The following is a 27,177-nucleotide window of genomic DNA, read 5'->3' on the forward strand; positions in this document are numbered from 1 at the left end:
AGGCTCCCGCCCTCCTACTTCCTGTTTCCGGTTGTCCCGCCCGGCCTGCCTGACTTCCTGGTCGCAGGCCGGCGGCGCGAGCTCTGGACGGACTGCAGCACGCGAAGATTTCCCTGCCCTCGCAGTTGTTGTAAGGTAAGAGAATACTGCAACGAATGCTTAACTTGTTTAAATCGGGGGCTCTAACATGTGTATCCTTGTGTGTTTCAGTTGCCATTGCTTCTGCTTACAGGTTTCAGAAAATCATGAGTTACGTGCCAATGCCAAGCGCGCTTTTCCTGTTTGGTCATTTCTTCAGTAGGCTTATGGTGTTTATTTTGATTTTGATTTTACTGTGCAGTGTTGGAACCTTTTTTCGAAATTAAGATATAAAAAAAGACTATTATGGTGAGACGTTTCAGGAGGCTTGCGAATTCTCAGCAGTCATTGAAGAGAGTTTAGGAAAAGAATTGTGGCCTTTTAGAGTAATGAGAATTAGCTTCAAGGAAGAAGTTGATCCAACTAAGTGTTCGTCCTTCACGAAGTTTGGCATTCATTTTCACCCATTATGAAGTTTGGCATTAATTATTCATTCAATGTTGTCTCTGCTAATTAGCTCAGGGACCTCCGCTCCGTAACATTTTGTGAACCCACAGATTCGCAAGCAGAGGACGGGGAATAGCGATTCGATTGAAGTGCACCGGTTTTCATAAGCACTTTGTCCACCTTGCACGCCTGATGCCCATCTGCTGAAGTAGGAGTCCAAGCACAATCGGCCCTTTCTATGCCCCAGCACCACATGACTACTCTGGTTCAGCGCGTGAGTCTCGAGCCTTCGTCAAATCCACCAGTCAGAACGGAAGCGTATAACCCCCTCACTAATGGCCGCATTTCCTCATTCCGGGTAAAATGTGCTCACCACGCGCACATCTAATGAACGCATTCGAGCGTCTGGCAAATACTCTTACTGAAATCATCAATCAGCGATTTAAGCCGACGAGCTCATTTGGTACAGCAGAGACCCAGTTAAAGCTGTTACTTAAAGCAGTCATTTCAAAGCGCCTTCCCCCCCTGCCATATGCTCGCCCTCAATTTATGAATGGCGATAACATATCAAATGCAGTTAAGGAGCTTTTCCGTTTGCATGAATTCTGAGGGCTTGGTGTTTCGTATCTCCAGCGACCATGTAAATACAAAACATATTGCTTTACAAATGCTATAGGTATCATATTTGCGAAAGTTATAACTATTGGCATTGTAAATGACAAAGCTATTAATTTAGCTATTTAAAAAAAAAAACATAAATAAAAACTTTGCCATTTACAATACCAATAGCTCAAACTTTCCTAATGCGAGACCTATTGCATTGCAAATGCTTGTTTACAATAGTCAATGAGGAAATCTGAGTGAAGTTCTGTTCTCACTAGCTTTTTCTTGGCGTTCCATAACTTCCGCCGCATTGGTGTTATGACAATAAACTCAATAAAATGATATTTCATAAAAATACATTTGAGCAGGGGATAGGGAAAAGTTTGCCACCTTCCGGTCAAGGTCGGACCGACCTGACTGTAGGGGATTCGCTGAGTGCTAACCAATTTGCTACAAACCCAAAATCAGATTTGAGGCCCAACGCCCTTCCATGTCACTGCCTTGCCATCAGTTACTAATTCAGCTAGTAATAATAGCGCTGCGTTCTCTGTAGCCTCGTCGCCCCTGAGGCCGGTATCACCGCCTAATCATGGGCAATTCCTTTTGTATGAGAATGGTCTTCTGGCACATGCCGCACCTACATCTTCCCCCGGAGTCTACCCCTCTTGTCATCATTCTTGACCAAGCTCCTCTTTTAAACCCCTTCAAAAAGGGAATCAAGTCGGATTTAAAACAACAAAGTTATGCACTGGATTAGATAAAACCCCACAGCCTCTGGGTAGAGAGGAGGAAGGTTTTCTGCAGGGTAATGTTACGTTGTCTGTCATAGTGCAAGACCCACAAGTCCCACACATTTCTTTATGTAACTGCTTTTTCCCCCTGAGCAACTTTAGAGAAATCTATTAATGCCCACCTCCACCTGCTTTGTGCCCTCTATTCCCTGTGGCATAGACTCTGATCTTTCTATAAGCACGGTTGCAAATCCAGCTCTAAAAGCCAATGTAAGCCAAATTCCTCCTTTAAATTGAATTTGTGCTGATGCCACTTTCAATTTATTACCTTGGAGCATTGCAGGCGTCCGCTCCAAGCTAATGAACCAAGACTGGGTGGGATATACTAAAGAGTTTGACTTAATCTGTCTTCAAGAGACTTGGGCTATGGACGACTTCTATATAGATGGTTTCCTTTCTTATTGTAATCTTGTATTACCATTAGTTTGTGTGCAGGCGAGGGGAGACCTGGTTATCTTAATTTCTATTAATTTCTATCAAGATCTCCAGCCTAAAAGACAAGCGTGTTGGATCTTCTCCCTAGTTCCAACTATTGCTGCTGACCAGGCTGGGTACAGCAAACCTGTAAATTGTTATCATAACTTTTTTAACCATTGCTGTTCTAATATTGTAGCCATGCTAGATGACATAATTACTAATGCTTCGAGTTTTAAAGATTGTCTGTATTGCATACTTTGGGTGGAGGATTTTAAATTCTACTCTCTGTGAATTTAGTGGCTCAAAGGTGTGTGGAGTGGAGAACATAGCCAGGCGATGACACACTTAGGCACTCTAATTATGTGGGTGCATTGAACAATATTATATACTCCAGGAACTTGGTGTTTCATCAATTGTACCCTGTGTACCTCAAGGCCTCTTCCAACTTTGACCAGAGGTAACAGATCTAGCACCATTCATTTTATTTTAACTTCACATGAATTTAATTCTAGAATTTAAAGTTTCCTCAAATTGCTCCAGTGACCATAACCCCTTAGTAGGATCTTTTAAAGTGGTCAAAGTGTCAACAGAACCTAAGCTGGAAGTGCCCCCCTCTTGCTTTCAACCCTAACAAAGGTCTTCGAATTATACGGGAGCATGTAGACCCGAAAAGGTTTGTAGAAAATTTGGTGTCTGAAAACTTTGATGCCCTGCATAAGTGTCTGTTACCTGATAGTGCCCATTCTACCATAATAGAAGGCTTTGGCATAGTCTGTGGGGCAATTGCCCATGCGTTAACTGCAAAATGCATCTCATCCACTTCCATTGACCATCAATGGTTCAATGCCGCCCTCTAAAAATCACATAACTTACTAAATGCAGCCCTAAATAGCATAACCAAGAATAGTGAAATCGTTATAGTTGTGTGTAAAATATATAGAGACACTTTGAAGATCAGGAAGGCAGAACTTAAAACTGAGGCACGGTCTGACTTATTAGTAGCCAGGAACTTGAGGGACGGCAGGCAATTTTAGGAGGTAATTAATCAACCTTTATTTAAAAAAGGGCCTCCCTCTAACATAGAATGTCTGATCCCAGTGGGTCCTGGCTAGCACACTATATGCAAATATTTAATCTCCGTTGCCTTCCTCACACCCAACAGGATGATAGGATACCCCCTATCATAGATATGGATTTGTCCCTTAAGTTCTTTCACTCCATCAATGTAAAAGATGTTGCTGCAGCTATCAAGCACAGTCCGTGTAGTGTGGTACCCGGGCCCGATGGTTTCCCTGTACATCTATTTAGAGATAACATTGACCTCTGGGCTCCTTTGCTTATAAATGTCTTTAGAGCTGTGAACATAGGTCACATGCGACCCATATAGAAAGAAGCCATTATAGTTCCAGGCATTGGCATAGCCAATAGGTCTCGCCGTTGTGACATTTTAAGTGTTCAGCTAGAGGTATTGGCTATGCCAATGTGTAAACATTATTTTGTAGAGCAGTGTGGCTGCTGTCTGGCATGCTGAAAAGTTATAATAAAAAAATGTTATAAGCATTTCTGTTTCCGACTAACGTATAACGTTTGGACAGTTGATAGCTGTGCTTGTTGTGACTTTTAAAAAAAAAAAGATTTGGGTTGTTTCTATGTAGTATGGCTAAAGGGTTTTGGTGTAAAGGGGTGTTGAGTGAAGGTTTGTAAATAAAAGTAGAGAGTAGTGCTATTGGCATTGTAAATGTTTTATACTTATGTGTTTTGGAGTGAATGTATGTGGTGTGTAGTGGAATTATGTGGTATGTTGTGCAGTGGAAATTTGTGGTTTGAAATTGTCGTATTTTCTGCACAGTAATTATGTGGAGTGGAATTGTGTGTTATGGAGAGTAATTATGAGGTATGGTATTTTGTGTTGTGGAGTATAACGTAGTGAAGTTGAATTTTTGTAGTGTGTTTAAGTTTGTGATGTGGAATTATGTGGTGTGGATTGCATGTATATGGTGTGTTATGTAATTCTGTTTTGAATAATGTGGTTTCTTGTTGAATTATGTGGTATGTAATGGAAATGTGTTGAGTTGATTTGTGTCGCGTGAAGCTGTGTGCCGACTAAAACAATTATGCTGATTGTAATTATGTGGCATGGTGTGGAGTGTATTTTTGTTGATTGGTGTTTTGTGGTATTGATAGGTTTTATGTGGGGTGTATGTATGTGATAGTGAGTAGAATGTTATTATGTGTAGTGCAAATATGCTGGGTGGTTTTGAGTTGTGTGTATAACAAAATTAAAATGCTAGTCTCAACCAGGGTCATAAGTCATCAATTTTACCCAGCTCCCCTGAAGCAAGGAGGCGACTTTTCAATCAAGGAAAGTGCAACAACTTACACAAAAGGTTTGAACCCTCACCTACCATCACTACTGCTCCAGGAGCGAAAATGTTAGGAACCTTACAGTACATTATAATTTAAGGTTTATGACCCTATGATTTGTTTGTAGTTAATGTCTCTTTAACTACATCACCAATTCAGGCAAGACAATCACATAGTCATAATCTATTTTTGTCGTTGTTCTTAGTGTATTTATACAGCTCACTTGTTCTATCTATATATGTGGAGCTCACAAATTGTTATATATATATATATATATATATATATATATATATATCATTGTTAAACATCATTACCCTATATGTGAAAAATTTAAATAAAAAAAAAGAAAAAAATTCAATAAATTATAAATGTCACTGGTCTAACATATGGTATGTTTATATCCTAAACGTATTGTTTATGTATCTAGACTTTGGAGAAGTTCATGTCGATTTCTGTTATTAGTGTCCTTCCCTGGAGTCTTCTCCAAATTGAATTAACGTTTCAGGGACCCTCTTTGCAATCAAATCACGGTATCTCCCTGTGCCCACCAAAATGAATTTGTCTGTAACTCAACTGGTGCTCATGTAAAGCTCTCTGATACCTTCGGGTCGAGTTCACACTATATAAAACTCCCCGCAAATATATCGCTATTTACACACTAGTGCATCTATTTTTGTTATAATTTGTATGCAGGCACTCATACACATAGATACATACTTAGCAATGTAGCCACAGATATACATAGACAAAGCTTAAACAAGAGTGTCTCCCAGGTCAGCCCTGTCCATAGAGAAAACAGCTTGTGGAGCTCCATGCCCAGAGCAAGGTGGGTCTGCAACACTATTCTAAGCAAAAGGGAAGGTGTACTATTCCAAGAAGTCTTCACTTCCGATTTTGGTACGTCTATCAGAAGCCCGGGAATGCCAGGAATCTGTAAGACTGGACAATGGGAAGAGCCAAGGGGGTAGGGAGTTATCCTCAGTATACTTGCTCCTGCTTTACTCTTCCTTTTACCCCTTCCAAAAAGAGAACATAAACATTGTACTGTACATCATATGGGACCACCTCCCCCAAGCAAAAGTTTCAACTAATATCATCTCAGTGATGCAACCCCCTGCCCCGTCCACCTTTTGATATGGATCGGCCCTTGACACATGGGTGGGATCCTCTTCCTCCAAAGACATCTAACTGTATAATAAAAAAAGCATTTGCAATGCAATTGGTCTCACATTCACATGAGTTTGAGTTATTGGCATTGTAAATGACAATGCCTTTTATTTATGTTTTGCGTTTTAAAACTTAAGTTAAAGGCATTGTCATTTATGATACTAATAGCTTAAACTCTCGCAAATGCGAGGCCTATTGCATTGCAATAAAGGGACTTCTTGACCGCTTGTTAGATAGTAAATATTAGAGGAAGAGACCGGCCTGCAACGTCTTCAAAGTAGTGATATATAGTGCAGTGAAGAAGATCTGTAAGTGTGGTAAATTACACACAATGTGTGAAGTGAGAGTTACACATGATTCGAGCTATACACACTAACAATGTGCTCCAACACCTTTCGCTCTGTGATTACACTGCCTCGGCTCAGGAGGAAGAGCTGGAGGGGGGGGGGGCTATTTCCTGCCCTCTCTGTGATTTCAGTGTGCAGTGTGTCATTGCGTAATGTCATTGCTATCTTCGGCCTAAAAAAAAAAACAACACTCCAGCTGTAGTAGGAACGAGCAGGCTGTGCTTTATGGCAGGCATGGAGGAAGGAAGGGATGGTCTCTGCTGCAGCAGCTCCGGCCCCTTACAGTGCCTGTGCTATTACTAGTGAGCAAGAGGCGCTGAGGTGGTGGTATTGGTGGTATTGATGGTATTGGTATTGGTGCTGCTGGTGTTGGTGGAGGCGGTATTGTTGGTGGAGGCGGTATTGTTGGTGGAGGCGGTATTGTTGGTGGAGGCGGTATTGGTGGTGGAGGCGGTATTGGTGGTGGAGGCGGTATTGGTGGTGGAGGCGGTGGTGGTGGTACTGTTGGTATTGTTAGTGGCGGTGGTATTGGTGGCGGTGGTATTGGTGGCGGTGGTATTGATGGCGGTTGTATTGGTGGCGGTTGTATTGATGGCGGTTGTATTGATGGTGGTATTGGTGGTGGTGTTAATAAAACAGACTTTTGAAAATAACCCGTCAGGTGGCTTTATTACAGATGACATGTAACACAGATGTGCTGTTGTCAGCTTCAGCCCATTAGGACAGGATTATGTGCTCCTTGAAATTCACATGTCTTAATTCGCTAATCATTTCCAAATCCATTTTACTGGGTGTGTGGGGGCGGGGGGATATTGAAACAGACACAAGATAATTATGGGTAAAAGTGAATGAAAGCAGGCGCCCGTGTTACCGGGGCAGCAGTGCTGCTTAAAAACACACAAGCGTTTTCAGATGAAGCAGCGCATGTCCTGCCTGCAGTAAGAGAAACTCAATAAATGAAATAGTGCTTACAGACTAAATAACAGGTCTCATGAAACAAACGAAGTAATGGGGCTAGTCGCCATGGAAGTGTACAAATGAAGACAAGGCCGTACTAGAGTGGACTTACAAGCCTATTAACAAATCCGAAGGCCGAATTTACGAAAGACAATGACACAAGCCAATTAAAAATATGGGAGGAGAGTGGGCGTGGCTTCTCTCCCATACTCTGCTACAGCAGTCTCGCATAGCGAGCAGATAATGTGCAATGCTGCTTGGCCTGCTTTGAGACAACTCGGGCAAGATGCTCTTTGGTTCTAGAGGGGAATATATACCTTCTATCCAGTGTAATCAACGAGCCCCCAAGGGCAGCATTTTAGCCCTGCTTTTCCTTCTAATATACATTATTGGTTTGGAAGGCCATTTGTTGCATAAGAAACTGGACTTCCCGAGGGCAGTTACTCGTTTTATTCCGACACTCTTATATGTGGATGGTGCTGTCCTCATACCTGGGACAGCAGCCGGCCTACAAACAGCGCTGGATGCCTTTGCTGATTTCATGTCTTCTGTCGATCTGAAGATACATCAGAAAAAGTCCTTTGTTATGGTCTGCAGGCCAAAGAGAACCAATTCCAAGACTTTCTTGTAGGGGGTGCTCCTGTTGTTAGGGTAGAGTTTTAGCTATTTGAGGATGCCAGTTGACTCGCATCTGAACTGGGGATCTCTGTTAGTGCTGAGGGCACAAAAAAAAATTGTTCAGATGCAGCGATCTTTTGTTTTGCTTCCACATTAGCTCATAGACCTGTTAGGGAGATGATAACCTTGCACAAAGCAAAGTGTCATTAACTCGCCACTTATGGTGCAGAAATGTGGGGATATTGTGATTGCTCCGACTCTAAAGAGTAGAAAGCAGCTTTTTGCAAAGATTACTTACGGTGCCACTAGGTGCGCCCACTTTCTTCTGCCATTCGGAAGAGGCCATTAATTATCTGGAAGATACCCTTGGGCTCGCCCGTTGCTACTGTGGTTGAAAATCTGTCAAACCGCTGAGCTAGGGCTTTCTAAATGTATTCTTTTGGGGGTACCAGAGTTTTTTTTTTAATAACATCGACCGAATCCTCCATTCGGCCAGAGCTCAGGTAAAAACAGCTTTTCATGTAGGTGCGCAGCTTAGGCTCAATTTCAAAGCACACCAGCTTTCTTCCTCGGTCGCTTATCTTGCTTTATCCCCTAGTCACACACCAGAATTTTATTTAGCACACATAGAATACGCCCAATTTGTTTTTTTTTGGGCCAGGTTACGTTTGGGGTCTCTGCACTTTCTTTTAGCATTTCCACAGCAAGGTAGGCACGTGGTTTGAAAATCTGCGATACTTTGTCAAGGCAAAGCACACTACTTTTATGCTTTTTTGTACGCTTAAAATCCATGGGAACCCAAATCCTAGTTCCTAGTTTGTATTCATTACTCCCGAACTCCTTAAAAGATTGGTTTTAGATTTTTATGCTGCCCTGATTCCCTTGGGGTTTGCTATGCCGGGATCAGTTTGATTAGAGGGTCCTTAAGTATCAGGAACAAATCTGGTTGACCACCCTTGACATAACTATTTTATATTTGTTCTTAGGCATTTAAGTTACTTTATTGTATTCCTTCTTTATTTAGTTCTAACACGTTTTTACACATGGAGTTAGTTGCCCTTTGTAATGTAATTTGCTCATTTTATTACATGAAGTGCATGTGTAAACTGTTTTTATGCTGATCTTTAATGGGTTTTTTTCCGACATAAAGTTCTATGACTGACATGGGGATGAGGAGTATCATTTATATAACAAAACTAATGATCCATATCAACTGGCTTAGACTCCATACTAATAAATTTGTATGCATTATAGGTTACAGCAGCAAGAGATTGTGGCCATCATTAATGCCCAAAATTGGCCTGGTTTTTGTATGTACATTCATCATTTGTGAAGTTGTATTTACATGTTACTGGAAAGAACCTGATCTCATAATGTCCCCCATTGCTTGCACTTTTATAACATTATTGGAGCTAGTCAATAACAGTTTTCTGTACAATTACTGTGGCAGACTTGCAGAGGTTTTAGAACAGAACCACATCCCTGTATTTGAAGTTTATCTAAATTAGATTGAACCCCTGTTTGCAAGTCATGTTAGATAAAGTTTAGGTTGGGAACTTTGCCCTGAGCATCATTTATTGCTACATGGATTCGAAATCGGTTTCTTACACATTATTGCTGCTATTGCAAGGACATTCGAAGATAAAAATTAGTTTTCTGTTGTTTTGTCCACTTTGTTAAAAATTTAGGAAATTCAGATTATTCTAGTGCTATGGAACATAGGCATACCCAATTACTTGGATGCTTCTAGTATTAACAAAATAAACTTTTGCCCTACTCTGTTATACACTCTGTTTGGGTATTCCATTTCAAACATTTATCTCTTGCAACATGAACTGTTCTGTTCTTTGTAATTAATGTACCTAAATTTTGATAGATGCGTTTAAATGTTTAGCATTTTATTACACTGAGGGACATTTGATAGGTTTGTGGTGCTGTGTGAATAGTTTACTGATAAGTTTAAATAGTTTGTTTTTAAGTAATTACTTTTAATCGACGTAAGTAATGTTTTACATACTAAATGTTTGAATAAGTTATTGTATTTTCTGCAATTATTATGGGCTAGTTGGCAAAAATACAAATAATTGACGGACTTAGGTGCTTGGTAACCCTACTTTAGGAACCATTGCCATTGTCCGTTCTTGACTACATTTGTGTTGTTGAGTCCAGAGCCTGTGCTGTTAAACCTGGTAAGAAGCTTTTTGTCATATTGTTGACCTGACTTTTGGCTTAAGAGTTTGGATTTTATTGAATCACACCATGGTTCTTTACTTATTTCGATATGGTAGGTGGCGCTCCTTTCTCCTTAGCCCAGCTAGTGTTAGGATTGTACGTTTACATTGTCTTCAAGTGAGGGTCTTAGTTTTTGAAGAGATTAGTTTCAGGTTATTTTGTAGCATACAGGAGTTTACTGCCTGCAAGCATTAAGAGTCTTGATAACAAAATGTCTGATATTATGTTAGTTTTAGAATAATCTGGGTTGCACCATTGTTGAAGGAGGTACGCTAATTGGCATTGGCAAGCTGATGAAGCTGAAACGGAGATTCATCGAAGAAATGGTGTTGAGCCATTGGACTTCTACCTTGTGCAAGAATGGTGCTGAGAGAAATCGAGGCAGCACCATGATATCTATTAGGTCTATAAAGCAGGACTTAATCCAATGTAGTGCTATGCTTACTTTTCAGGGTGTTTAGGCTTTGGTTTGTAGTCAACGCTGTCAAAAGCTTCTGAGAGGTCACATTGTTGGAGTCTGGCAGCTCACTTGGAAGTCTGGCATCTTCTTCAGCAAGTCACAGATTCTCCTTAATTCTTTTTCAGTCGAAACCTGCCGATGTGTCAGAGGAGGTTCTTTTGGAAAATGTGTAAATAGTGCTTTTTCAATATTTTCACCAAGAAATGGTCAATTGATATTGATCTATAGTATGTCATTCCCTTCTTCGGCATTGTCTTGATCTAGAATGTTTTCACTTCACTTCTTTAGTCAAATGTGATTCATTAATGACCCCCTGGTTAGTGCGACTGCAAAGGAAGCATGGAAGGTGTTTGGGAATATATTTGAGAAGCAAGAGTCAGACTGTGAGCCAACTGTGGTGATCATTTTAATTGGTTAATTTTTTTTTATTGAGGGTGGATTGAATGACCAGGAATTTGGTTGTGTATTCTTGTGGAATTAATTCAGCTTGATTGCTAGTCGGATATTGCTAAAGACCAACTTTGCTAATAAGGGGGTTCCGAGGTTGTGCTTATTTAGCTAGGTGTCCTGCATGGAAGAGTCTGTGACGTAGTCCATGATTGTAAATTCTAAGACTATTTCAAAAGCTCTTTAGTTGGATAAGTGGCATCCAATATGCCTTGGAAGTAGGGAGATGTTTTTGCTTTTCTTCAAATCCAAATCGTTTTATTGTAAATAATTTATTGCAACATCATGCACAGTATATCAACCCAAACAAATGCTGTATCCTCTCAAATAGAGGCATTCTCTCCTCATACCAATCCTATAAAACGAAAGTCCAATAGCTTTCTTGTAATATATTTGTAATCCTCAGTTAGGCCATAGGAGTTAGTTTTAGGCCAACAAGGCTGAGGGAAAGAAGTTTAACTGTAAATCACTGCCCTGTGTAATGGTTATATACCATTATTGTTTATCTCCCAGTGATGACTGATCTCTAGACTCTGCGATCGGGTAGCCGTTTGACACAATATACTGTCTGTATATTGTTTAAAACCTGCAATAAAAACGTTTTTTTAAAACCTCAGTCACTTCAACCCCAGTAGAGGCAAGCATCATGAAAACTGAAAGCACAGGTTAAAGGGGAAGAAACTATTTCAGACAATTGAAACTACTCAAACCTCAGAAATAGATCTAAGAAAGTAATGTACTGTCTCCAGTTGCAAAAAGGAAAAAGCTTTTCTGCTTTCCCTCAAGATTTCGAGAACCTGAGGGGATGCCTCTAGTCCTTTGGCAAACACGTCTTTCCCCACCTTCAGAAGCGCCTCTCCTCTGGACCATTACTTTGCAAAGATCTGATAACTGACCTGCCTGCCCCATTCTGAGATCTGAGACTATTATGTCATCAAGCTGTCCCACACCAGACAGCCCTCTTCTTGAGTGCCTTGCTACTCGGATATGCATGCCCGCATTGGATCCTACTACTTCTTCCTGCAGTCAATCTCCCAGGGTTTCCCACATTTTCTCTCTTGCCCGCATAGAGCACACTAAGAACTCCGAGGATGTGGACCCTCACCCTATTCTCAAGCTACTTCATTTTCTCCTCCAAATGAGTCGGAAAACAAAGTGTCATCAAATTCTTTCCTCTGGCTTATTGCTTCGATCAGCTCAACTGTCTCACTTTGCAGCTGTGAGACTTGCTGTTCCTAACTGCCCCCTGCTTTCTCCTTGTGACTGTCTTACTTTCATATTATCAGGCATACCACCCAGCAAGGATTATTTTTTTGTTCTGATTCTCTGGTTTCACTACTGCAGATCCATTAGCATTGGCATTATTTCTAGCTTCCCTGGCATCAGACCCTAGTTGTTTCTGGGCCTTCTTCTAACTCATTATCCCGCCATTCACTGGTGGAATGAGATTTCAGTGCAAAGAAGTCTCCTCTTTAGAGCTCCGTTTTGTTCTCCCAGGTACTGGTTGCAGTCTGAATCTCCACCATCTTAACTTGTGCACTATAGAACCGTTTTAGGTCTTTCTGACTCTGCACCAGCACCTGGTTGCAGGGAGCAGTGTTCAGCAGACCTCCACTTCATCTGCTGAATCCCACTGTACCCAACTCTCCCCACTGCCTCAATGACCGGCCACCACCTTTGCTTCCTATGGATGGGAGCTTTAATATTGTAGTTGTAGCTGCTTTTTTCTCTTGCTGGTTAGGCACCCTTCTCTGCTGCTTTACAGAGAGTAGTACACTACTCCAGAATCCAAGGTTCGTGGTTAGTCCAGTGGTATGATTGGTTATTCGGATTAGTCATGTGCTCTCAAGAAAAAAACCTTGCATTTACTCCAGTTACTTTGTGATAAATTATATAATATCAGTTAAGTGTGGGGGCTGTGTAGTTTCAGAACTCTGCTGAATGACCATGCGCTTTATAAATTCTCATTCATTCATTCATAAGATAGATAGGCTGTTGGACATTAAGTAATGTTGGGTTACCGGGATAGGGTTTTAAAGAAGAGAGGCCGTGATCTATACAATGAGATGTCAGCCAATTGCCGAATTGCAAAAAAAGAGATCAAAACAGAAAGGCGTTAGCCTGAAAAGCCTGTACCCCGACATAGAAGGCATGCAGAAGGTGGAAGGCAAGAAGAGCATCACTTTGTAGAATTGAAATGAGGTAAATCATGCAGAGGGAAATAAACCTTAAGTTAGTAGTGGGACAATTGTTTATGCAGGGTTTTAGGATTATAGTGCGTTAAGGCTTTATGGGATTACAGACAATCTGAGGATGTAACCTGTAGAAACAAATATTATACAAAGTGCTCCATATTCGGGGCAGACAGCTGGAACACATGAGTCCCAGTGTATACATCAATTAGAAATAAAGCTCTCTGTGTGCCAAGCCTAAGACAGCCCTTTTAAACATAGTCTGGAGTATCCCAACCTTATTGCTGGGTCTGTGCGCAGCAAAAGGGGAGTTGGCGCTTAAAAAGAAAATGTTCCCTCACTATTCTGTATTCTTTTTTTTCCTTTTTTTTGGTAGATTTACTTATGTATAAATGTACTACTGTTTCTATCAATGAACTTAAAACTTTTTGCTATTTACCGTTTCCAAATGTAAATTTACTACGAGCTGCCGATCTCCCTACCTACCCATCCCTAAAGCCAGTGATGGAACCTGCCAAATTAGGATTTACAAGTGTAAAATGACTACTAGTAGTTAATTTTATTTTGCTTACAACAAAAAGCTATTTTAAAAAAAAGTATGTTTTAAACAGTGTAAAGGCGTTCAGCCGTCTCACTGAGAGATAAAATCTACCATTCAAAGTCTTCAACGTTTGCTTAACAAAAATGGGAGCATTGTGGATTTTATAGTGAAAGTTGCGTACAATACTCTACATAAAATATAGTCCAAAATTAACAAAATGCTGTCGGGTTCAACCTTTCAGGTGCACTTGTTTTATGATCCTACACAGTACTAATAAAACCAAAACCTGGTCCATACCCTCCTATCTCCATTTGCTTTTTCTTCCAAAATTCAGATTTATCCATCCACAAAAATGTTAAGCAAGTAACGTTTTAAATGTCATTACAGACCAGCAACAAGGGGTTGATGCAGCAAAGCAAAAGCACTCATTTCATACATAAGGTGTCCACTTTCCTCTACTTGCGCAGACGATCCTTTGTAGAAGCAAGGCTGCACAGCTATATAGCCCCCTAGAGCTTATTGACCATGTTTGCAGTTCATTGGACCAATCACATGCCATTCACTCAATGCCCTCCAGGCACACCCCCACTACCAATGGCTACCATACTCTTTAAGTTTACGGGATTGTGACTTTATCTTACAAAATGCCAGAGCAAGTGACCCAATTTCCATAGTCTCCTCACACATGATGATATTCCCGAACTGCACGTTTTGCAGTGCAGAAGTACCGAGCATCATCTACAAGGTTTAAAAAAAGTACTGCAAGACGAAGGCATCAAATATGCTCTCTTGTTCCCGGCTTGGTTGCAGGTTATGACTGATGACCAAACATACTTCTTTGAAGACCAGCACCAGTTCTTAATGAAGCCAACTCGGCAACAAGAATAATTGGGCTTGGTGAAGCTTAGGGCTGGGGCCCATGATGACGGGCAATGAGCGCAGCACCTATCTTTGGACCCGCTGCTAGGTGGCACTTCTCTGGTCACCCAACATGAGGAACCTCACCAGGGACTCTATAACTAGCTCACCTGATTTGGATTGCTCGAAATGACTCGTACTGCTGATTCTGACTGTCAATAAGGGTCTCCTTTTAAACTCCCTGACCTTGTCATTTATAGCCACAAGTGTAACATTGGAGCACTTTTATATTGAGAACCAGAGGAGTCTGTTGTGCAGGGAAGTCATTTAGACAGTGTTTGGCTGCCATAATCGCAGGCTTATTGCCTCATGCTTTTTAATGTGATTTAGTACAACTTCAGTACTCAATATAAGAGCGTTAAACTGTTTTGAAAATGTATAATGCTAACAACTTCCCGTCAATACACGAAAAATACCTTGTGCTGTTTAATATACGGCTGGATGATTTTTATTTAATATTTGTGTGATCTTATGTAGCGTGGACATGAACCGGAAGCATCAGAGTTCTTTACAAGAGTACAATTACCAGTCACAGCAGGAGTACATTAAAGATTCATCTTAGGAAGAATTAAAAGCAGATAATCGAGAGCAAGTGGAAAATAAACTGAACAATGTGTACAGTTCCCAGACAATAAATGCTGGGATACATTTGAGATACAACGTAAAAAAAAAGTTCAAAGCAAAGATTTGAGAGCCACTGGGAGAAAATATTTTTAACAAAAGTGTGTTTCAAAGAGTCGAGCTTTGAGATCTATTTTGAAGGTGTAACATGGCATGTGATCATGTGGAGGGTTTCAGATTTTTGTGGTGCTTTGGGAGACTGTATGATTCATGAATTGCTCCTGTTGGAAGATTAGGTACTCCCGGGAGAAGTGATTGAGCATTTTCTGAACCTTGTTTTGCATCCAAATTTTTCAGTTACACAGGCGAAGAGGAGTGCAATACCGTGTGTGTGGTGCAAGTAGTTTCAATTTGGGCTCTTCCCTTTATACGCAGCCGTTGAAGGGATGGCAAGATAGGAATGATGTGGTCAAATTTCTTGTGACTGGTAAACAAAGAAGGCCGCAGCATGTGAAATTGCTCTAAGCGGGCGTAACTGAACTTTTAGGATACCTCAGAGGAGTGAGATCTTATAGTCTAGTCTGGAGAGAACCAACACCTGTTCACTGATATTTATGTCCTCTTTTGGGATGAGCTGCCTGATCCCCCAGAGCATTGTTACTTGGAACCAGGTGTTTTTGCCATTGTTGCAGTAGGGCTCAGGAGCTAAAGACGGCAGTTGAGGGTGAAGTTAAGAGTCTTGACATTCTGAACGATGGAGCGTTGGCACTCAAGACCACTCATCCAGTCTTGCACAGATGGAGTGGCTTTCTATGGATATATAAAAAAGAATTCTGTTTTCTCAGGGTTTAGTTTAAGATGGTGATTTGACATCCATGGCTGAATTCTTATCAGGCTGTTTGATAGGAGGGTGATGTGACCTTCAAGTAGATTTGGGTATTGTCAGCTCTCAGGTGAAAGAGGATCTCCAAAGGTCGCACAGAGAGGCTCAAAATAGAGATTAATAGGGTTACAGAGAGGAGCAAGCCTTGGGGTTGGGGGGGTTCCATTGTTGTAGGCTCACTAACTTTGAGGCAGAGCTCCCAATTTTTACTACATGAGTGGTTTGTTAGAAAGGAGGTGAACCGGTTAAGGGCTACACCTTCAATTCTTCTTGATGTTTATTAGACCATGGTGGTGAACTGTGTCAGACATGAGTTTACACTGTTAAGGATGGGGAGAGCATTGTTAAGAAGCGGCAGAATTGCAGTCTCCGTTTTGTAGCCCTGTTTGAAGCCATATTGGAGAATGTCAAGGAGCTTGTCTGCGTGGATGTGAGATACAGTTGGGAGACGATTCAGCTTTCAATCAACTTAGAATAAAAGGGTGGAGACTGGACAGAAGTTGTGAAGGCCTTTGGGGGTCCAATGATAGTTCTTGGTTTTTTAGACATACTGAGCAGCGGCGGCCAGCATAGAAATGCGCGGTGAGGCAGGCGGGGGATACAAGATAAAAGGTTTAATGAATTAAATAAATAATACCTATTCTGTCGTTGGTCAACTACCTACCCCGCCCTACTGCGCTTACTTGTGCCGGCTCCCGTGGAGACTGGGATGCACCCTGTTCAAGGGAGCAGTTGACCATGGTGGAGCAAAAGTAGAACTGTTTGGAGAAGGTTTACTGATGGAGCCAGCGATGTCCTCACAAGGGTATTTTGTGTGTTTCAGCTTGGATATGGTGGTCTCTGTAACTGGGCTGAAAGAGGACCAGGGACACTTCACTTTGCCAAATAACTTCTCCTCAGCTTTATTGTTATAGGTGGCCGGCAGGGAGATGTTTGTCAAAAAACTCCACAATGTTGTTGCATTAGTCCTCGGAGGACTTGGGTGGGGTATTGGAGGAACGGTTCTTAGCCTTTTTGATTGCTTCAAAAAGGTCTGTTTGCAATGGCTTTTATCTTAAATCTACTTGGGTCTCTAAACCAGATATTCCCCTTCTTTGGATGACCTGGGGTTTTAATGCAGGTAAAGAACACAATGAAGAGGATAAGGTGGTGGTCAGACCGGTCTACCAGGATAGGATCAATGATTATTAGGTGTGGAGCTCCGGAAATCATCCGATCTAGAGTGGAGCCCTTGCAGTGGGTGGGTTTTTGACAGTGTTGTTGGAGGTCATGGTCGCTGCGAAAGGAGTAGGCGTCTGTTTGTTGCCCTCGGTACCCCAACAAAGATTGAAGTCACCAAGCAAGATAATCCTGTTGGAGTTCATTAATTGAAAAGTAAAGGACTCCATACATTCTTCAACAAATGTGTTTTAATTTTGCCATGGGGTCAAAATAACATTCACTGTGAGGTTGGTAGCCGTGTGCAGTTTGACTTCCAGAGACATACCCTGGAAGGATTGATAGCGGTTCAGGGGAAGGAGCTTGCAGCTTAGTGAGTTTCTGTAAATGAACGCTAGACCTCCACAATATCGGTCTTCTTAGTCTCACAACAGAATGGAATGGAGTGGAGTGGAGTAAATCTGACGTCGTGGAAAGAGCAGAACATTGAGGAATTATTAAGACAGGTTTTAGTGAGAAACATGATGTCAAGGTTAAAGTCATTAATCAGTTCTGATATCTCAAGGAATTACTGACCACCAGAGAGGCTAGGTCCACCATCGCTTTAAAGTAAAACGTCTTAAAGGTGGAATTGGAGGACCAGTCTACTGCATTCATTATGTCCTCCAACCTCACTGCCAGAGAAAAGAGCCTTAAATTCAAATGCCATGTGATTGGGTGTTCTCTGAATAAGTTAATATCAGTACCAGCTTCCTGCATTATTGAAAGATGTTGTGAGACCATGGAAACAGTAAAGAGGATTAAAGAATGAGTGTCCCATCATAGTTTAATTAACCTTCACCAGGCACTGGGTACCCTGCTTCAGTAGATAGCAGGAAAGGAACCAGACTTAATTAAAATCTGCAAAAGATCTTTTAATATTATCTCTGGGTCTTATGGGTGGATAACATTTCTTTGCTACACAATCCTTTAGTTTTGAAAGGTCACCCGTAGGCAAAATAGTTACAGAACTACGGTATTGTTTTTGATTTACCTCCTTGATCATTTCCACAATACATTTTATAATGGATATATCATTTATAATGATTTATGAAGCAGGTGTTTCAGATCTCTTGAAAATCAGCACTCGTCTTTCAATGAATTATGGAATATGCTCTCACACAGCAAAGACTGCCATTTTCCTGTAATGTAGAATGAACCTCGTCTTAAAGTGACTTTTATTTTGAATACTTTTTTTCTCATTTTGTTTTTCAGGCGTTGACAGTCCCAACTGTAGCAATGGCATTGCAACCACAAAAATCAAACCAAGCCACAGTCGATACCCAGGCCTTAGTTCCTCGTCCTCATCTTCCTCATCATCCTCCCCTTCATCAGTTAACTACTCCGAATCCAATTCCACAGACTCCACAAAATCTCAACAGCACAGCAGTACGAGTAACCAAGAGACCAGGTATGGGGCAGTAGGATGGGGTTTGGGCTCACTTCCTCTCTTAAATGTTATTTTACAAGGGAGTGTATGAAGTGGGTGGTAGGCACAGGAATGGGGTCCTTTTCATTGCCTCCCTTTACATTGATTATGGTTTGTTCGATAGTTCATGCATGGGCTTCTGCTACTAATTTCAAGTTCCCACTGATAGGTGTTGGAAAGGAACTGACAGGAATACAAGCAGTGGACTATGTTCTGGTAACACCTGCTAATTTCAGTTTACTGTAATGCACTTCCTTTAAGGACTGTGGGAAGTGGGTGCCAGTAACAGAATGATCTCTCAGGTGGTCTCTCCTCCATGGCTATTCTGAAAGATCCATAATCGGGTGTAGAGGGAAATGGGTTTATTCAAGTATGATTCATGGTCCTCAAGGCAGTCTTCTGCTGCATGTTCATCTCTCATACTGATGGTGGGAAGCCATGCTCTGGGATGATCTGTGTAGCTACGGCTTGACTGCCTTGAACCGGCATATTTATCTGATTGTGCATATATTCATCCTTTACAGCATTGTCATTAGGAAGTATGTCCTGTTCCGGTTCTCAATATAAAAGTGCTCCAATGTTACACTTGTGGCTATAAATGACAAGGTCATGGAGTTTAAAAGGTATATGGCATGTAATTCTAGTCCTCTCCCATTTGGGCACCCAGTTATACATTTCTTTACTATGTATGTAAGGTTCATTAGATGTTACCTAGGTTCATGATTTCACTTCTTTCACATGTCCTTGGTGATGGTTTTGTGAGATCTATGAAGTGGGTGCCGAGGCACAGGAAGCTATTGTAGATTCACTTAATTTTATTTTTGAAATGTTATTGGATAGCTTTTTTTTAAGGGCAGATGGAAGCCAAAATGTTTGCTTGGTACTGGGAAGGTAAACTTTGATTACACTGGCCTTGTGTACATTAACACTAAAAGTTGTTAATGAGTCAAATGTTTGAAATTTTCTGAACATGATTGGTGTTAGGCGGAATTTGAAAGGAAAAGATGTCCAAATGTCCTGGGCAAAGACCGGAAAAGGCTGTCAACCAAAGTTTTTCTTTAATTTATGGTACATTATGTAATATAATTGATATATTTGTAGCATTTGTTGACTGCCGTACACATGTGGACTGCATCAGAGCTCTGCAGCATTCGACACCCACGCGGCCTACGATCACGAAAGAACGCAAATGGAGATCCATTAGACAATACCCACGGATCCTAGAAACTGGGTTCCACTTACCCGGCGCCAAATACACGCCAATCGAGAATGACCATCTCTGTCTTATGGAGACAAAAAAGGACCTCTTCTGTCGCACACACTGACACACCGAGGTGTGTAATTTGTGCCTATCCCAGAGCACAAAGAAGGCAAGTGTGCGGCTTGTGCATTGTTCAAAAACAAGAAAACACTTCGGAGCGGTAGGAATTGACGCCTGACACACACCATGGAACTGTCGGCCGAAGAGTTGTTCTCGCATGACAGCAATGTGGAAAGTAAAGCAGCTGCTCCGGTAGGAGGTAGGGGGGACATTGCCAGTCCCCACTGTGTTGCTTTGATTTAATCTCTGGGGAAGAACAAGCACTGGTGCATGTCAAGGGGCTCACATGGCCGAGGCTGATCCCTGGATCTAGGCCAAGGACCACGACGACGCCACGTACTGTGAATTCTATCGACTCCTGTGTAAAGAAGAAATTACTCTCACCTCCACCACCCAGCCACAGTACGCCACAGCCCTCGGGCTCAGGCCGGTACAGTGAGCATGCCTTGGAGCCGAGAAGGGGCGAGAACATTCTCGATCCCAATCGGGCAACAAGGCCACAGCATAGGGAAGGATCAGGTATTATGCCGGCACCTAAGCACAATTTTGCACCGACTGAGTCACTGTCCCAAGTTGACACCGGCAGACACATCAGCACCGAAGGATGCTAAGCAGGCTGTGACCCAGAGAAAATCACCTGATCCGAAAAAAGCTCTGGCTCAAGTGCATAGGAATTGATCAGTCCTTGGTTCTGAGGACTGAACAACAACATTGACACTCTTCTGGCCAGAAGAAAAGTCTAATCTCTGGGGTTCCAAAGCCACACAAAGTTCCTGAGGACATTCCACCAGCTCCAAAGAAACAACGATTCAGACACAAAGAGCAAGTGAAGACTGAGGCATTGTCTTTGAAGGGCTGCAACAATGTATGCAGGAAAAATGTAAAGAAAATGCCAAGAGGCAGGTTCAGTACAATCCTTGCCACAGCTTCCTCTAAAAAAAAAAAAAAAGTGGAACAAGAACACAGACATACAAGCCCAATTATGTTTAGCCCCCCCCCCCCCAGACACCACAAACACACTTACCCCTGACACATGGATGATTATGATATGGGTCTGCCTCCAGGTGACACCTCCTCATACCACAGTGTTGTCCAAAGAGCTGCAGAGTACCACAAACTCCCCATACACACTACTGAAGAGCCAGCTGACTTCCTAGTGGAAATATTTTCGCCTACAATTCAATATATGCCAATGATTGGATCCGTCATCAATATATACAAAGACATCTTCAAAGATCCAGTCAAATCCAGGGTCCTATCTCCTCGCACTGAAAAACATAAAGGCCATCTCCAACTGACACTATTTACATACAGGGACCTCCCCCAGCAGATTCCCTTGTCACCAAAGCCAGGAAAAGGGCTGCAGCACAAGCTACTGGAGAGCACCTCCACCTCCTCCAGACAGAGTAAAATCATTGATACAGCAGGCAAAAGAGTAGCAGCAGGGCACAAACCACTGAAAGATAGCCAATTCAGTTAGCCTCCTCCCTATACAAAAGGGCTACTAGAGATGAGATGCATGACCTGATGCAACATCTCCCAAATGAACACAAAAATTGAGGGGAGTACACCCGGTGAATGAGGAAAGGCAGATATCAAATGCAACAATAAAATGTGCATTAGACGCAGCAGACACTGCGTTGCTACTCAAATCTGGGTTCAAACCCAAGGTGCAGCAGCATATTCCTAATGTCCCATTCGATGGGAAAAACCTCTTTGGGCCCCCTGTGGACACACAGAAAAAATAAAAAAGGGCACCGACACAGCCAAATCCATGGGTGTGCCTTACAAACAACATCTCAAAAGCAACAGCCCCATCGGCTTTGCGAGGGGCAGCAAAAGCCTTTACCACATAAAACAATACATATCAGCACTAGCGGCAGCACTATTACCAGCAATGACATGGATTCTATTGTGGAGGCTACAAAAACAGGGGCTGAGGTAGAGGTACCCAGAACAAAAGCACCTCCACACCACCAACTAAATGACTTGCCCACACTTCACTCCGAACACAAAACACCTGTTGGGAGAAGGCTACAACAATTCCACCACTTGTGGCCAAACATCACATCAGATCAATGGGTACTACAAATAGTCAGGCAAGGATATTGCTTAGGACTAACTCACCCGCAACCAAATATCCTCCCAAAATGGCAGTTGTTTTATCCACAACATATATATCTACTTAAAAAAAAGAAGAAAAGGTGTTGCTACTAAAAGGGGCCATAGAACTAGTCCCACTCAAAGATTACAGCAGAGGTGTCTACTCCCTTTATTTCCTCATATCAAAGAAAGACTGCTCACTACTGCTTAGTCGATGCATGCTATCCGAACACTTCCGTATGGTAACATTGCAAGATCTAATGCCACTACTACAAAAGAGCGACTTCATAACTTCATTATACCTGAAGGACGCATACTTCCACATTCCAATCCAGCCAGCGCACCGCAAATACCTACGTTTTGTGATAAGTGGACGTCCTTATCAATTCAAGGTGCTACAGTTTGGGGTAACAGCAGCCCCAAGGGTGTTCACAAAACTCTTAACTGTATTAGCAGCAAAATTATGAAGAGAAAACATACAGGTCTTTCCTATTTCGACCATTGGCTGATCATGAGTTCAACCAAAGCCAAATGTCTACTAGACACTCAAAACACAATCAACCTAATTCACCAATTGGGCTTCGCTATCAATGCAACAAAATCTCATTTCAACCCACTTCATGTACAATCATACCTAGGAGTGATACTCCGTTCAATATCGGGAACAGCTTACCCCAGTCCCCAAAGGTTTCTCAAGATCCAGAACCTCTTGGTCTTTTTCTACCACATCACGTGCCAGTCAAAACAGCGATGCTCCTACTAGGGTTGTTTTTGCATTTGTCACCCCGAGTGGGACGGGTATGCTCAGACGTGAGTCCCGTGCTCTCCACACCACTGGAGTCAAGCTATCCTGGCTGAAGACGGCTGATAGCCAGAAACCGGTCCTAGGATGCTTGATTCCGGTCCAGGGAAGACATGGCTTGGCAGTTCGGGCTGGACTGTTCCCATGAGGCACGGGTCAAGGCTGATTTGCATATGGCCATGTCTGAACTAGGGTGGTGTGGAGTGCAAACAAACGATGGATTTAGGCCCAGATCTCTGTACTGGGGTGAATGTATGACAATGTTCTTCATTCTGTCCATCAATTGTTGTTTTTGCACCTACTAGGGATGATGGCATCATGCATAGCTATTGTGCCACATGCACGACTGCACAAGACCTCTCCAAGAATGTTTAGCATTGCAATGGTCACAAGCAGGGAGGAAAATGGAAGATCTAGTGTTGGTTTCACCCAAGGTCCATCAGGCATTACAGTGGTGGAACACCTCAAACATACTAAAGGGAACAGCCTTCATGGATCCAATCCTACAGGTAACAAACTCAACCGATGCATCACCAACAAGGTGGGGTGCTCATATGAAGGACATTACGGGTCAGGGACACTGGACCTCACAACAACAGACAATGCACATCAGCATGCTAGAGCTTATAGCCATCTACATGGCTCTCAAAGCGCTCCTAACAGACATTACAGTGAAAATTGTCCTCCTTTGAACAGACAATATGACGGCAATGTATTACATCCTGAAACGGGTGGACATATTCCCCATACCACTGTCACAACGTGTGCAGAAAAAGACCAGACAAACACAAAATCCTCCTCCTGGCACAATACATATCGGGGCAGAAGAACTCCATTGTGGTCCTGCTTAGCAGGACACAGCAGCAAGTTCACGAGTGGGAAATAGTCACTCTAATATTGCAACAATGCTTCCCCCGGTGGGGAACCCCTGCAATAGACCTGTTCACCACCACCGAAAACTGAAAATGCCAAAGCTTCACATCGATATCCACACCCACTATCCAAAGGGAATGCTCTATGGATGAACTTGTCAGGGATATTTGCTTGCGCTTTTCCTCCTCTCCCATGCATTCCATAGGTGGTCAGGAAACTCAGACTTCAGTGACCCTAACACTGATTGCTCCCACATGGGCTTGACAGCCATGGTACCCAACACTGCTAGAGCTATCCCTGGTACATCTCGAGAAACTACCCAACTATCCAAACCTTCTCACTCACAGCAGAGACAGGGTGAGGCACCCCAATGCACAGCAGCTCAATCTTGCGATCTGGCTCCTGAGGTCTATAAATAAATAAATAGTTTGGATACTTGAATCTACCTCCAGAACTCATGACTATTCTAAAGGAGGCCTGAAGACCAACCACAAAGGCTTCCTATACAGCAAAATGCAAATGCTTTGTCAACTACTGTATGTCCTTAAACAGCAGCCCTTCTTCACAAACAGAACAACTAGTCTGTTACTTGTTACACTTAAAGGCACATCCAGCATATACCTCAATATGCTTACATTTAGCAGCCTTTACGGCTTACCTACAAAACAGGTAGCACCAATCTCCCCCCTACACACGCAACAGCACAGTAACGCTGAATCACAGCCAGTCACATCACTGATCGCCACAGCGCATAATCCGACTGCCTCCATTCCTCCCCTACACCCGGTTTCCCTCCCACAGTTCACAGTTTTGTTTTCTCCCCTTGGCATTTCCAAAACCAAATTAATCCGCCAAGGAATACATTCACGATTCCTATAAGAGATGACATACAAGGGTAGAGGTGAGGGCGAAACACCAACCCACACCCCCGGGATACATACCCAACAAGACATTGCATAGCATACTAAAGTATGTCGAGTCAAACTAGAAGATAACTCCCGGACTGTCATAAACTACCTTATCCAAGCTGTTTTGATGTATAATGAGATCGCTGACTACATTGGTACAAATAATAATAATCAAATGCTCGCAAATGTATGATGTAACATGTCAATGATGCAATAACAACTTGTAACAGGAAATGTAAAATCTCAATAAACAAATTTAAACAAAAAAAAACAGGAAGCTCCAATCGCTTGTCCATATTCCTGTCATCAAAGCCTTCATGGAAGGATTAAAACAAGTAATTCCACCACGTTCTCCTCCACTACCCGCTTGGAACCTAAGCATTGTCCTAACATGACTTATCGGGCCGCCATTTGACCACTACATAACTGTCAAATGCAATTTTTAAAATGGAATGTGGCCTTCCTTGTAGCAAAAACATCTCTACTAAGGGTTAATAAAAAACATGCGCTCACTGTGGAAGAACCATATTTCCAAGTGTTTCCAGATGAAGTGCATTTACGTACTAACCCAAAGTTCTTACCTAAAGTTATATCTCCTTTCCATTTCTTTAGAGTTCCGGTTTTCTTTCCAAAACCAGAGACAGTCGCAAAGCTTGCTTTACATACACTGAATGTTAAACGGGTATTTCTGTACTGCTTGGAACGTACTAAGCCCTTCAGGAAAACACAACTATTTGTTTAGTTTTCAAATTCATATAAAGAAAAGGGTGTTTCAAAATCAGGAATGTCAAGATTGATTGTCAAATGTATCCAAATCTGTTCTACTAAAGCAAAAGGAACATTGACAACTATGCCAAGGGCACCTTCAACAAGGAAAGAATTAGCACCCATGGCATTTTTTGAGAAATATCTCTTCGTTACATTTGCAAAGCAGCAACATGGATGAACCCACATACATTTACAAAACATTGTGTGGATGTCCAAGCAAGACAAAAAGCTCTAGTTGGACAACAGTGCTTCAGACATTATATCAAACAAGCATACTATCTCATGCCTTAAGCCCCTGCAAGAGGGGTACTGCTTTACAATCTATACTTAGCATGTGTATCTGCAGCCAACACATGCTACGAATGGAGTATGTTATCCTGTAAGCATCTATTCATAGGGTGTAGTGCTGCAAATTCACATGCACCCTCCCACCTCCATGGCAGGTATTAGATGGTGTGAAGAATACACACAAATACAGCATGTTCAACAACAAATGCCATCTTAGCAAGACTATATCCTCACTCCATATGCGGCAAGGGGAAAAACATCATCTAACAAAGGATCTGTTGAAAATGTGCAATATCTCAAGGGTTAGAAGAAACCACACACTACGCTGATCATGAAACTTCCTTGAAAAAACAAATTGCAGGGTCCGAGCGCGACACTAGATGGCAGAAGTATTCATAACATGTGAATCGTCAACACCAAAGGCTAGGAATATATGCTTATAGGGTATGTAACATACTCCACATAGAGTGTGTGTGTGTGTATATATATATATATATATATATATATTTTTTTCTTTTTATTGATTTTAGTTAATTGCAGTATAATTCAATAGTTCATCAGTGGCAGGTAACTATAGAAACAACATCAGACGTGCAAATTGCCATAAATACCTAGCTCGCCACAACATGTTTAGGTAGGGCTTAATGATCTGCCTGTCTTCCAGACCCGTTCCGGACTATAGTAGGTTCTTTGAAATTAGTTACATCGGATGATCCTAAGATTAAAATGGGTGGCCAGCTCCGCAGGCAACCATCTTAACCTCTTGCCAGTCATCTAAGTCTAGTTCTCCCACATCCTACTCCCAAACTGCGCTTGTCCCCTCAGGTAAGTGTGGTGATTTAAGGAGCAGGGATCTGTACAGTCTAGAAATATCTTTTCGACCCAGTGGCTCTTTTATCAACTTTGGCATGCACAGAGCTACTAGTTTTTCAAGGGTGTCCAGCCATAGCCACTAGGCAGAATTTTCTGTCTCAAACAGCCAGTCACCAATCAATACTAGTTGTGCTGCCCAGTAGTACAGCCTGAGGTTGGGGATTCGCAGGCCCCTTCACATGTGGGAAGAGGGCACTTTTTTCGTGGGGCACACTAGGAAATTTGCCTGCCAACAATTATTTTGTGACTAATGATTGAAGAAGGTAGGCAGAGAATTAAAGGATTGTTCCGCAATACATATGGGAAGTGGGAGTAGAGTTATTTTATAAAGCGCCACCCAACCCATTGTAGAAATGGTTAATGAAGACCATGCTTCAAGTACTTTACGGGTGTGCCACTTTATGGTAGAAATATTAAGGTCCGAGGCTAACTTTTGGTCTCAGGTTATGGTCATGCCCAGGTATTGAAAATGGTCATCAGCTATTTTTAAGTGCGTGAGAATGAGTTACAGTGGCGAAGCGCCTTGTACTTGCATGTAAGTGGACTTGCTCCAATTTGCTGTCAGCCCCAAGGCGTCTTCGTACTCCTGTAG

General features: G+C 42.1%; 1 protein-coding gene across 1 annotated transcript in view; it reads left to right on the top strand.

The window, feature by feature from the left end:
- Positions 1-27,177, top strand: part of RANBP10 (RAN binding protein 10) — a 542,287-nt gene that overhangs the window by 388,249 nt on the left and 126,861 nt on the right. Inside the window, exon 10 of the mRNA XM_078669990.1 lies at positions 18,436-18,631. Coding sequence (XP_078526116.1) covers positions 18,436-18,631 — 196 coding nt within the window. The remainder of the gene's footprint in view (positions 1-18,435; positions 18,632-27,177) is intronic.

This window comes from Lissotriton helveticus, chromosome 12, assembly GCF_964261635.1.
Source record: "Lissotriton helveticus chromosome 12, aLisHel1.1, whole genome shotgun sequence".
Lineage (NCBI taxonomy): Eukaryota > Metazoa > Chordata > Amphibia > Caudata > Salamandridae > Lissotriton > Lissotriton helveticus.